Source organism: Bombina bombina, chromosome 1 (genome assembly GCF_027579735.1).
Source record: "Bombina bombina isolate aBomBom1 chromosome 1, aBomBom1.pri, whole genome shotgun sequence".
NCBI lineage: Eukaryota > Metazoa > Chordata > Amphibia > Anura > Bombinatoridae > Bombina > Bombina bombina.
In genome coordinates this window covers 1431320047-1431334428 of record NC_069499.1, presented here as the reverse complement: position 1 = coordinate 1431334428, position 14382 = coordinate 1431320047, and the positions used below count along the sequence as shown (strand labels likewise).

Below are 14382 nucleotides of genomic sequence, written 5' to 3'. Positions count from 1 at the left end.
CACTAGCGAAACAAAGTATTACAAATACACAGTAAACTAGCAATTCACCTGAAGGGATTACAAATAACAATAAGGGTAGATGGCGCTAAAAAGCAATTGGGTAACTAAATAGTGGTATATAGTGAGGGATAATGCTCAAACCTCTCTTCTAAATTTAGACTATATCTAGATAGTCACAATTTTCCAACAAACTGATTCCCAATCTGTAGTTCAATCAAATCTATAACAACTTTTATTATCAGTATTTTTGAACAATTTTGCTCTAATAGACCAACTTGTACAGTAAAATTTCTTCAAGCTTTCATAATGCAAATAAATCTAAAATCATATATATTAACTGACTGTCAGCTTTAAAACATCTTAAAAAACGTTTGATAGACACAATATCTCTAAAATTCTTGCTACAGTGACTGCTTCGTTTCTATGCAGTTAGAAAATACAGCTCTAAGGCTTCAAATGTAAAACATATTCACAGTGATAAATGACAGCGGTATCTCTTTAAATTTTTTTTTTTTTTTTTTTTTTTTTTTTTTTGCCTGCAGGCTGTAACGTTTTTTCAGATAGTACAGTCTTTCCTTTGTATGCTGTTTTCACAGACAATTGATGCAGGTGCTTTTAAGTTGCAAATTACAGTCTCTGCTTCTATTAGCAATTGGTGTGGGTGTATTTCTTTAAAAAACTTTGTGCTCTGAGACAAGGTGATTATACAGTTCAGAGTATAATAAAATATTGGTTCTTGTGATTTATGGGAGGTAGCTCCCTTACGCTTAATCTATTTCAGCCTCTTTGTGTTCAGATGATTTCTCACCTCTTTGGCTGCCGTCTGCAGGAAACTTTAGGTGTATATACACTCTCACCTGCTTTTGGCTTTTCCTTCCGGCTGGTCTTCTCCCGCTGAGACACGCTGTGCACTGCGCGTCTCAGTCTGCTGGAAAACTTTGTGTGGTTCTTCACTTGCGCAAGCCTTACTTACCACAATCAGACTCCCATCCAAGGAATGAAGATGCAAAAGTTGCTCTGCTCTTAAGTACCAAGTACGCAGAGTTTCTCCTTTAAAGTGTCTTTCTGTTACCTCTCACAGCAGCTCGCATACAATCCTTTCTACGCGTTTCACCCTTTCACTTAGGGCTTTTTCAAGATGCTGTATGCTGCTTGTTGCTCTCCTTAAATACACTCAAACACACCTGTAATTGCTAAGTTCACTCCTCCTTTGACCTGGAAATCTTTCAACAGTTAAAGTGTGATCTTTGTATATAATCATATACCGCTGTCTTTGTGCTTTTTATTTATACCAGACTGTTAATTATTCATTCTAAATTGATATAAGACTCATAAAATAGATAAAAATGTTAACATATTAGTTGTCAACCTAGTTTGGAAGCATATAAACACTGAATCTCTAAATTAAAGTTTCTTAAAAATTATGATCTATCCGGGTATTGAACCCTTGTCTCCACGGTCTGAGGATGCAGAGTTCCCTCTAAGCTATAATTGCTCTTATACTTATCATGATCTTTTATTCATTAAATCTGATTTATTTTTGTTTTGTATACCCTAATGTTTTATTAGGCCTACTGTGATTAGCTTCCTTATTTTATTTGTTCTAATACATAAAAAATATATATAAAAATATTTTTCAGAAAAGATAGGTAGTTCTTATTTGGGATTGAACACGGGTCTCCTCTTTCCTAGGTTTACATGGCTACCTCCATACCATACACTCCTTCTCATTCTCTCTTTCTTTTCTAGGTGTCCTTTATATGATTTTCTTCCTTTTTATTTTTGCTTCCTTCTAACTATAGAGTTCTCCTCTAATATTTTATTTAGTTCTTTTGTTGTCCCTAAGTTGATGAAATAAGCTGATGTCTGTTTGAGAGTGGGAAGACTTTTTATTTGTTCAAACTTCTGTTACATTAAAAATGGGCTTATGTCTAACTCAGAATTTAGACCATTGGGATATAAGGTGTCAAAATTGTAAATTATCTCTGCTTCTTTTTTGAGTAGGAGATTTTCAAAGTTCCCTCCTCTCCAGCTCCTACTCAAAAAAGAAGCAGAGATAATTTACAATTTTGACACCTTATATCCCAATGGTCTAAATTCTGAGTTAGACATAAGCCCATTTTTTTATATATATTTTTTATGTATTAGAACAAATAAAATAAGGAAGCTAATCACAGTAGGCCTAATAAAACATTAGGGTATACAAAACAAAAATAAATCAGATTTAATGAATAAAAGATCATGATAGTATAAGAGCAATTATAGCTTAGAGGGAACTCTGCATCCTCAGACCGTGGAGACAAGGGTTCAATACCCGGATAGATCATAATTTTTAAGAAACTTTAATTTAGAGATTCAGTGTTTATATGCTTCCAAACTAGGTTGACAACTAATATGTTAACATTTTTATCTATTTTATGAGTCTTATATCAATTTAGAATGAATAATTAACAGTCTGGTATAAATAAAAAGCACAAAGACAGCGGTATATGATTATATACAAAGATCACACTTTAACTGTTGAAAGACTTCCAGGTCAAAGGAGGAGTGAACTTAGCAATTACAGGTGTGTTTGAGTGTATTTAAGGAGAGCAACAAGCAGCATACAGCATCTTGAAAAAGCCCTAAGTGAAAGGGTGAAACGCGTAGAAAGGATTGTATGCGAGCTGCTGTGAGAGGTAACAGAAAGACACTTTAAAGGAGAAACTCTGCGTACTTGGTACTTAAGAGCAGAGCAACTTTTGCATCTTCATTCCTTGGATGGGAGTCTGATTGTGGTAAGTAAGGCTTGCGCAAGTGAAGAACCACACAAAGTTTTCCAGCAGACTGAGACGCGCAGTGCACAGCGTGTCTCAGCGGGAGAAGACCAGCCGGAAGGAAAAGCCAAAAGCAGGTGAGAGTGTATATACACCTAAAGTTTCCTGCAGACGGCAGCCAAAGAGGTGAGAAATCATCTGAACACAAAGAGGCTGAAATAGATTAAGCGTAAGGGAGCTACCTCCCATAAATCACAAGAACCAATATTTTATTATACTCTGAACTGTATAATCACCTTGTCTCAGAGCACAAAGTTTTTTAAAGAAATACACCCACACCAATTGCTAATAGAAGCAGAGACTGTAATTTGCAACTTAAAAGCACCTGCATCAATTGTCTGTGAAAACAGCATACAAAGGAAAGACTGTACTATCTGAAAAAACGTTACAGCCTGCAGGCAAAAAAAAAAAAAAAAAAATTTAAAGAGATACCGCTGTCATTTATCACTGTGAATATGTTTTACATTTGAAGCATTAGAGCTGTATTTTCTAACTGCATAGAAACGAAGCAGTCACTGTAGCAAGAATTTTAGAGATATTGTGTCTATCAAACGTTTTTTAAGATGTTTTAAAGCTGACAGTCAGTTAATATATATGATTTTAGATTTATTTGCATTATGAAAGCTTGAAGAAATTTTACTGTACAAGTTGGTCTATTAGAGCAAAATTGTTCAAAAATACTGATAATAAAAGTTGTTATAGATTTGATTGAACTACAGATTGGGAATCAGTTTGTTGGAAAATTGTGACTATCTAGATATAGTCTAAATTTAGAAGAGAGTTTTGAGAATTATCCCTCACTATATACCACTATTTAGTTACCCAATTGCTTTTTAGCGCCATCTACCCTTATTGTTATTTGTATACCATATTTGAACTATCTAGGAAGGAGGTAGTATATTAAGATTGGCTAGTTGGGAGAGCAAAGCGCATCACTTCACACTAAATCTATAAAACCTGAAGGGATTGTAAAAAAGTGGCAAAAACAATAAGGTAAAAATGACTCCAATGAGTCACAGTCTCTAGTAGACCAAGTGATGAGAGGAGTGTCTAAAAAGTCACTAGCAGCAAAAGATGCCATCAACCAGAGCGTCGAAGGTCTAAGTCCAGTAACATATCAATGGTAGAGAGATCCATAGCCCAAAAATAGAGTCAACAATATAATGGTGAAAAGTTAAAAAATTAACCTATATAGATATAAACATAATTATGGGAAAAAAACATAAAACACATCTCTAATCTAGCAAGATGCCATTAACCAATAATTACATAAATAAAACCTTGACAGTTGATACTGTATAAAATAAAGACTTATAACAATTATAATCATTCGAAGAGTCAATGTGATATAGCCAAAAGATACATCATAACATGTTACAGCTTTGTAACGTAAAACTCATAACTACTTACTTTAGATGGCGGTACAGATCTTGTGGTTATAGAGTGTACTGCTCACTTTTTGGCCTCCCAGGCAAGCTTGTAATACCGGCGCTATGGGAGTCCCATTGAAAAAGGTTTGCGGTACACCTATACCTACAAGACTTGTAATTGCAACATTAGGAAAAATGAAGCGTTATGGTCCATAACAATGCTATTTGACTCATAACGCAAAACTCGTAATCTAGCTGTGTGTTAGTTATGCAAAACTGGGGAATGGGTAATAAAGGGATTATCTATCTTTTAAATCAATAACAATTCTATTGTAGACTGTCCCTTTAAGATATAATTTTCATGTCTATTGCAATCACGGCCATAGTGTCTTGTTTGGTTATTAAGGCCCTATAAACGTTACTTATTGCACCCTTTTGCCTTTTGTTCTAGGGAAACAGTGCATCTCAGACTGATAATAAACTATCATACAGCCGTAGAACGAGGAGTGGGAGGATCTTTCATAAACCGGTTGGTATTATTCTAAATGGATTTGATGAAAGTCTTATGGCGCGATGACCTCAAGCTCTTCGATCTGGAGAGATTATGTAAAAGCTCTTGTCAGTGCTGCAAGGTCCCTCAAACAATTGTATAAAGGCCCATTTTAGCTTGAGAACTGTTTATCTCACTATGCAGGGTTCTGGATGTGAAGGAGAGACACCTACATTGCAATATAACGCTAAAAAAGCCCCCAAAAATTTTGTTTGATTTCTTTTCATGCTAGTGAGTTTTTTGATCATCAGGCTTATAGTCTTATGACAGAGATTTATGAACAAAATATAGGTTACACCACTAAAATAAATCATTGCCCTATTGAAAATTAAAACATATATTTTTATTTCATGACGTGTTTTTATGTTTTTAAATCAACAAGTTAAGGGGACAGTAAACTCAACCCCCCCACCCACATAAAAACATAAATTATGCTTACCTGGTAATTTTCTTTTCTTCTGACGGGAAGAGTCCACAGCTGCATTCATTACTTTTGGGAAATACAGAACCTGGCCACCAGGAGAAGGCAAAGACACACCAGCCAAAGGCTTAAATACACCCCCCACTTCCCTCATCCCCCAGTTATTCTGCCAAGGGAACAAGGAACATTAGGAGAAATATCAGGGTGAAAAAAGGTGCCAGAAGAACAGAAAATTACTGCCGCCTCATAGACAAAACGTGGTCGGGAGCTGTGGACTCTTCTCGTCAGAAGGAAAGAAAATTATCAGGTAAGCATAATTTATGTTTTTCTTCTTTAACGGGAAGAGTCCACAGCTGCATTCATTACTTTTGGGAAAACAATACCCAAGCTAGAGGACACTGAATGCAAACAAAGGGTGGGTACAAAAAAGGCGGCCTCTTCGAAAGGCACCCCAGCCTGAAATTACCCGACACCCTATAAAAATAATAAACGACACAGGTAAAAACCCGAAGCCCAGGTAACTACACATCAGTTACACAACCAGCAAAGCCGAGCTAGAGACCACTCAGCCCCAGAGTCTGCCGAGTACAAACAGCCTCCGAGGAGCCAGCCCAGCAGATTCCCAGAAGAAATGCAAAGGACCATTCCACACGGCTCACCAAACATAGAACAAGCCTATAACAAAGATGAACTCCCTAGAAACACAAGGACCTGAAAGAAGTCCATACTCAGGAAAACACGTCCCAAAGAGGGCCCGAGGGTTACCCTCATATCCGTGACACAGCACCATGCCATAAGGTGCACCAGAAAACCATGAGTTCCCTGTTGCTTCGTATCAAGTCAAAACTTGCAGGCATAGACAGCAGAGACAGGATAACTATCCCAGCAGCTAGCAAAGAGCACTCCAAGAGAACATCAAGTCATCTGAACAGGAACCCGCAATGACCAGCTTCCAGGTAGGAAAGCTGACCCAGCCATCGTGGAACCCAAACCATTGAAGAGGCGCCGAAAAACTCAACAACAGCCCTCAGAATACCGGGCTCCAAGGAGCGTCCCCTCCCAGCACCAGATGCCTTTAGAAAAGAGTAGGACATCAGAAGTCCTTCCACCAAAGGGGAGGACAGACTCAAGAAGAAAACGGTCAATACTGCATAGAGTAACCGATTCCCGACCTTCCCTCCAGAGTAATGGTCCCAGCCCAAAGGCTTGTCAAAGACTGAAAACAAGAGTCCCAGATGTTTGGAGGAAAAAAGGATGGATCAACGCAGAGCAAAACCCCCGAATAGAACTCTGACAGCCACTAAAAAACAGCATGCTACCGTGAGTCAGGACAGACTTCGTGCTCGGGTACGAGACCCCCTACACTGCTGTCTTCCATAAGGAGAAACACTTCCCAAGAGAAGAGAGTTCCCAGACCCCCAGCATCTAAATATCAGAATCCAAAAAAGAACAGGAGCCTTACCAGGGTTCAAACCCCCAGCCTCCTGCTGCAGGAACGGTGGAACCAGTCACTACATCACATCTACAGATGAAATGAAATAAAAGAAGGCGCCAACATAGTGCACAATCAATAAGGCATGACACGCCACTATTGCAAGTGATATGTACTTACAAGATGACAGATACTTGAGAAGTGTCACAACCGCCTCCTGGACTCTTATGATTCGTCCAGCTGACTCCTACTCCTGTGCTGTCTGGAAACCGGATCCGTATATATATCTTGTGCTCTCCCGTATAAGACCAGTACTCTCCTGGGCTGTATCTAGCACATCAACAGGTGTGTGTGTCCCAACGGAGGTCCAAGATGGCAATCAAACAAACTTAACACACTAGTATAGCCCAGACTGATAACTGGGAATAGCGAACATATAAGGCAATGTGAAAAAAATGTAGATTTTGACTACTCCACATCTCCCTTTCCAGGATTCTGAAAACGCAAGAAGTGAAAAACCCCTACAAGGCAAGAAAAACAAGGTCCACAGGTCATCACAGATACTGAGGTAACTCCGAATCAGGAGAACACACAAGAACCCATCCCCCACTCTAGGAGAGAAGGGAACTAGAGCAATGGAAACCACCCTACCATAGAGACGACCCCTCGGCCAATATCGCTAACCCAGTTGAGAGGACACCTAGAGTCTACAGGAACATCAAATGCACCAGAAGACCAGTAGGGATCTGTCAGAGAGACCTAGCACCTAAGCCTCAGGCAGATAGGAATCTCCCATGAGAAAAAAAAACAGACCCCTTCAAAGGGACACGCGGGACCACAACACCTAAGGTGAGATCGAACCATCCACACCCAATACAGGGAGGGACATGGTCCCAGGCCAGAGTCCTCAAAAATGGAATCGATCGAAGGATCTAACTTCCTGAGGAACACTAAGCTGCTTCCTATGATTAGGAGCGCACCCTCTAAAGTCCGTAGACTTGGCGACCTAGCAACAGCCTCAAACCCAAGAGTCTGAAAGTACTCCTGACCAGTTTAAGATTCGGCACCCAGAGCTCCTGGAGCGCAAGGAAAAATCTCGAAAACAAGCTTAACCATGCGCTGCACACGCTGGCAAGATAACAACCAGCACCCGAAGGTGGATGTGAACCTTTGACCTTCTGCTTGCCATCCCAGAGAGCTAGACGTAAACCACCCCCCAACGGAGCATTGAGGATAAATGGTTATCTACTTGACCGCAGAAGGGCAACCATCTGTAACCGACCTCGGCCCTTCACTGTTAAGCCCCAAGACTAGATTTGCAACGAGGTTGCAGATAACACCAAGGGTAGATCCTATATGGAAGAGAAAAAAGCCTCCAGAGATCCTTGCAGGGTCAATCTTCCAAAAACCCCTTTAACAGGGTAGAAGCTGGAAGCCTCACAGTTCCCCACAGATGGTAGGGAAATCCCTGCACTCCACCTCTTAGAGTAACGCAACTCTGAGCAAAGGAAGGACATGCCCGCACTTCCAGAACAGATTACCCCCCCCCCCTCCCCCAAGGCGAGAAGGAAGGAGACTCCACCACCACAAAACAATGTTATTAGGCTAAAGAGTCAGGATCTGGAAGAACCTCAAGTGAAGATGCAAATCGTTCACCACTCGAAACACTAGACCACAGAGGTCAATCACATCTCCCAACTCCAAAGGAATGGAAACTCTGGTTCTGAGTCCCCAGGGACCTGTAAGAACCATGATGACGTCAGACCCGTATCCCAGGCGAGTAGCCAGAAAAAGCCAACCTTAGACCAGCACTCACAACCCTCCATTCAGAAGCATTGTATCTACACACTAGGCCTCATACTTCAAAATAGGATCTGAGCCCGGAGTCCATATCAATAGGCCAAGTGACAATAAGAATCCGACAGGATTAAATCAGCACCATGAGGGTGACATGAACCCAAGTAACAGCAGAAAAGCATCTGACAAGTACCTGCCTGGTATAAGGACACTGGGGAACGTTTTTTAGAAAGAATGAAACTTTACTAAAAGAATCTATGGCGCTATGCAGCTTAATGTAAACTTAAGGGCCTAAAATGATTTATATATGGAATATTCCAAAATATGTATATATGCAAAAGAATATAGATATGTATATTTTAAGAATTCTAAATATCGGATGGCAGTAGTATAATAAATAGATATATTTTAATACATAAAAATGTATACTAAACACAATAGACTCTAAATTTCATCAGCATAAAAACAACAATTAAAATTCATAAATGCATAAATGATCCTTAATAGTTAAAAACAAATCAGTTAGACAATATTAAAAATAGGACAATAAAAAAAGTAGGACAATAAAAAACACTGGTGCAAAGAACAGTATCCAGGTATACTGCTTAAATTGTGTAGTAAGCAGAAAAGCCTGAAACAAATGAATCCTCCGTTTGAAAATGTGTTTCCTATAATGATGTTGTTAACCCACAGTATTAAAAAGTCTTTAGAATTTTTTGAGGTTTGATAATTTCCTAAAGGAAAGAGAGACAGACAAGAGAAACTTATCACAAGTACGGCAGATAGTTCAAGTAGGTATTTTACGTTTTACTTACACCGGATGGTGTTGGACAGCTCTCCAGATGCTGTTGCGGATCCAAGAGTTCTCCCAGAATCGGCCAGGTGTGGATCTTGCTAAACCACAAGGGGTTGCTGGGTCCAGGTGTCAGTTTCCGGTTAGAACCAAACACAACGGCTACGCTTCTTGCCGTTCCTGCGTCTGGGTATCAGTCATGTGAACTTTCACAAATACGGGTCCTCAAATGGACCACAATTAGAGCAACGCGTTTCGGCTATTACGCCTTTCTCAAGCTCTATCTCACACTCGCATTCCAAAGCCTTTTATTGGGCTATTCGTTATTCAATTATTTAATTGAAGTTTATGTAATTTAATTTTGGGGTTCAAGCTTTATAGATTTGGATGTGTCAACACACTCACTTTAAATTAAGTGCATAGGTAATAGATATAATAGATGTAAAAACAGTTAACAAATTGTTTTAACCTTATAAAAGGAAATGGTAGCGGTATGTTCACAATCTTAATTGCAGAATACAAAGTTGAATCCAATTTATACTTTAGAGGGATATACTGGATTATTATACAAATACAAAGTTGAGTCCAATTTATACTTTAAAGGGATATACTGGATTATTATACTTAGACGGTTTATTTGTGTATTATTTTGTGTATTATGATTTGCTTATCCCATTGTGGTTTATTTTACCCATTTCATCATGTTTCATTAATACCTATTTTCTTTACACATATTTTTTATGTTTTTTCAGTAGTTGGTGTTATCCAGAGGCTGCAACATTATATAGGGGCTGATAATACCAATATTGCTAATGTTAATTTTGGGTAATGTAATTTAGCATTAAGCCTCCAATAGTTATCGTTTTTGTTATTCACTTAATATTTTTAGTTCTTCTATCTTTTTTAATAATATTTCATTAGATATTTTTTAACCCAAATTAACTATAGATTATATACTTAGTTCGGAGAAAACCTATTCAACAATATATAAATAATTATGGATAACTGAAACCTATAAATATTTAGAACTAGACCTATTAGAGATATTATTTTAAATGTTTCTTACAGATATTTCTTTTAAGTAATTATTCTGTAAGGAAGCAATTTAGCTCAAACTCTTGATTGAGTCCTTTAGAAATGAGGGTCTTCATTTCAAAAATCAATTTACTTTCTAATTTAAGCAAACTATTATGTATATCTATACCCCTCCAATTTTTTGTCACCTTAGCAATTCCGGTGTATTTTAAATATTTGGTGTTTGCTTTTTGCAACTTACAAAATGTCTTGGAATTGGGAGTTCCTTATTTCTTTCCTGGTCGTGATTTTCAATTGATAGAAGATGTTCCCTAATTCTATCCCTAAGGGGCCTTTCCGACTGACCTATATATTGCAGGCCACATTTACATTCTAAAAGATAGACTACATGTTTATCTGAGCATCTGATTTGTTGTTTAATTTTGTAACCTTTTCTTGTAACACTAGACCTTATTTCTTTTGTTTTTTCTGCGTGTTTACACGCTTTGCATGTAAGGCATGGGAAAAAATCCTTTTATAGCTTTTCCCATAATATCTTGGTCTTTCCTTTAGTTTCTTTCTGATCTCTGTAGGAGCCAGAATAGATTTTAGGTTCTGAGATTTCTTATAAATTATATTAGGGTATTTAGGCAATAGTTCACCTATCCTTTCATCACTTTTTAGGATTGGCCAATGTTTCCTTATTATTTTTTCTATTAGATAGTTGTTTTGACTATATTTAGTGATGAAGGGGATAAAGAGTTCTTTATTCTCAAATCTTTTTGATTTCTCCTTCTTTTTGGTTAAAAGTTCTGTTCTATCTTTTAATTGTATTTAATCTCTAATGGTTATAATATCATTTTCTTTATAACCTCTGGCTAGAAATTTATTCATCAAAACTTCAGATTGTATATCAAAATCCTAATCATTACTACAATTCTTTTGAATCTGCAGTAACTGTCCCTTAGGTATATTATTTTTCCACTTTTGGTGGTGGCAGCTAGTCTGATGTATATAGTTATTAGCGTCTACGGCCTTAAAGTGTGTTCTGGTATTGATAGTATTGTTGGAGATGTATAATTCTAAACCCAAGAAGTTTATTTTCTCATTGCTGATTTCACTAGTAAATTTTAAATTTTTATTATTGGTATTCATTTCTGTTAAAAATTCTGTAAATTCTGACTTCCTTTCCAGACTAATACTATATCATCGACATCCGGTGTAAGTAAGACGTAAAATACCTACTTGAACTATCTGCCGTACTTGTGACAAGTTTCTCTTGTCTGTCTCTCTTTCCTTTAGGAAATTATCAAACCTCAAAAAAATTCTAAAGACTTTTTAAGACTGTGGGTTAACAACATCATTATAGGAAACACATTTTCAAACGGAGGATTAATTTGTTTCAGGCTTTTCTGCTTACTACACAATTTAAGCAGTATACCTGGATACTGTTCTTTGCACCAGTGTTTTTTTATTGTCCTACTTTTAATATTGTCTAACTGATTTGTTTTTAAAAATATTAAGGATCATTTATGCATTTATGAATTTTAATTGTTGTTTTTATGCTGATGAAATTTAGAGTCTATTGTGTCTAGTATACATTTTTATGTATTAAAATATATCTATTTATTATACTACCGCCATCTGATATTTAGAATTCTTAAAATTTACATATTTATATTCTTTTGCATATATACATATTTTGGAATATTCCATATATAAATCATTTTAGGCCCTTAAGTTTACATTAAGCTGCATAGCGCCATAGATTCTTTTAGTAAAGTTTCATTCTTTCTAAAAAATGTTCCCCATTTGCAATTTTGGGCTTTTTGGAGATAATAGCCTATATCTATTGGCATTGTAAACATTTTTACTAGTGTAGATTTATATCCACCTTTTTTGCGTGGTATAAGGACACTCCAGAACTGTCCAAGGTCCAAGAAAATTTGACTCAAAGGTTCGATAAATTAACTAGAAAACATAATTCTGTTATTCAAAAGTGCGCAACTTCTGTGGAAGTGCACACGCGACCACAAAATCGTAAGTCTCGGTTCCAGAGAAGAACGTTCTCAAAACGGAAATCTATCAGACATGAGTTTAAGAAAAACAAATCAAACACATCCATCCGGATCAAAAATAAAAGGAAGGCTGCACCCGTCGGGTGAACACCCAAGGTGAATGGGAGCGCCAACGGGACCAGCCGATCAGAGGCCCCGTTTACCCAAGCTCAGAACTGGAACCGAAACATAAAGAAAAAATTAAAACAGAGACGTTAAGGAGATTGGCTTCATCCCCAAATGTCATATCCAGTTTGCCATCCAGCATCTAAGCCTAGGATCCCTCGGCCCACTAGGACTGGGATCCTCTAACATCTCCAAAACGTGTCTTAAAAGAACACGAAGACGTGTCAGCCTATAACGGAAGGCAAAATCATCCTTCGCCGGATCAACAAAAGACCCTGGCCCTGAGGTTAGGCCCCTGAAGCCTCCGAGGCCAACGTTTCCCCAGGAGGCCGAACTGAATCAGGCAATCCCACGCCCGACGGGTCCTGGTTAACAGAACACGGACAGTATCTTAGAAATATTTCACTTGGGAGATATAAATGAGCCAGCGCCATAGAAATGGCCATGCGAAACCGTGCCGTAACCTCTGGAGTAAACAAACCACCCTCCAGAGAAGGAGTAAAGGCCATAGGGACACCTGCTTGCGTAGCCGAGAAAGGGTCTGGGGCACGTGCCTCATGGGACATGGAAACCTCTGAGGCAGATGGTTCAACACACTCTAAGCTCCCTGATTCGGGAGAAGAGAGTACTCTAGAACGGCAATCAGAACATAACTGATGGGCATTGATTAACCGGGCCATTTCATATTCATCACAAGACCCATTCTCTGTATCGAAGACATCCGTGTCTAAGATATCAGAATACTCCATAATCTTTGGATTACAAAAATGACAAACACTAACTGGCACCCTTTTTACACCCCCAATGGCTAGGGCACTCACTACCTCCTGTGAACTATACAACCCACAAGCTAGACTCTCTCTCTCTGTCGCACACGGTCAGCATACGGAAGTGGGAAACAATGTAACCGCACCCATCATGAGGTGCACCATGCCAGTCACAAAAAGGGCGCGCAATCTCAATCTTAAAATAAGGCCGTTATGTTCCATAAAAGCCATGAGCCTAGGTATTGCTACACATTAGCAGATAGATCCATATAACAAACATGATTAAAGTCCCCGCTGTTCAATAACCCCCCTCAGGAGATATTAACCCATGATTCCTTATTAAGATAAAAGGAGTCCCACTGGGACCCTACCTTGTTTCGTTAACATTACATTCACATATCGAAATAAAAAGAAAAGATTGTACCGGAATCTACGCCGTGGAACATGTACATGGTCCTTCAAGTGTGACAGATAGTAGCCTCGCTTCTGACATGGACTTGAGTGAATAAAGGTAGGCAGCCAAACTCGTCAACGCTGATTGCCAAGGAGCTGTTAATATGAGTTGGGATGGTTTTGCAGGAAAACTCTCCCTGCATCTCCGGACTCTAACTTTCATCAATGCTCTCACTGAGAGGCTGACAGGATTACTTAAAACTCCTGTCCCATTTCGAAGAGTATTACCCTCCATAAGAGACTATCTCAAACTTCTGACACTTCTCTGCTAACCTCCTGTGACGAATGGCGAAGAATGACTGGGAGATGAGGGGAGTGGGTGAGGTGTCTTTGCCTCCTCCTGGTGGCCAGGTTCTGTATTTCCTAAAAGTAATGAATGCATCTGTGGACTCTACCCGTTTAAGAAGAAAATGCTTTACTAAAAATCTTTGGCATACTTTTTTTTTTCTACTTGTTTTTCTTGTAATTTAAGTCTGAAAGTTGTGGTGTTTCCACGCCCTCTAGAGAGGCTGGAGTGCATTTTGTGGAATACAGAGCCCTGACCATCCTACATGGTGCACAGTGATTGGCTGATATGAGCAGGAGCTCATTTATATATGCCCTAATTGGACACATCAAAGAAAGGAAGATAAATAACACACAAGTTGTCCTGTAAAACAATGCATATGCTTTTAACAAAGTAAAACATTTTTTAAAACCATTGCACTTTATTATACCTTGAGCAACCATTCATAGATCAATAATTTCATGCGTCTATCAAGGTTTTCTTTTATAATAGCCAGAGCG

General features: G+C 38.4%; 1 protein-coding gene across 1 annotated transcript in view; it reads left to right on the top strand.

Annotated features, from left to right (window-relative positions):
• HORMAD1 (HORMA domain containing 1) overlaps positions 1-14382 on the top strand; it is a 328194-nt gene that overhangs the window by 279609 nt on the left and 34203 nt on the right. The window contains exon 12 of the mRNA XM_053719987.1: positions 4638-4715. Coding sequence (XP_053575962.1) covers positions 4638-4715 — 78 coding nt within the window. The remainder of the gene's footprint in view (positions 1-4637; positions 4716-14382) is intronic.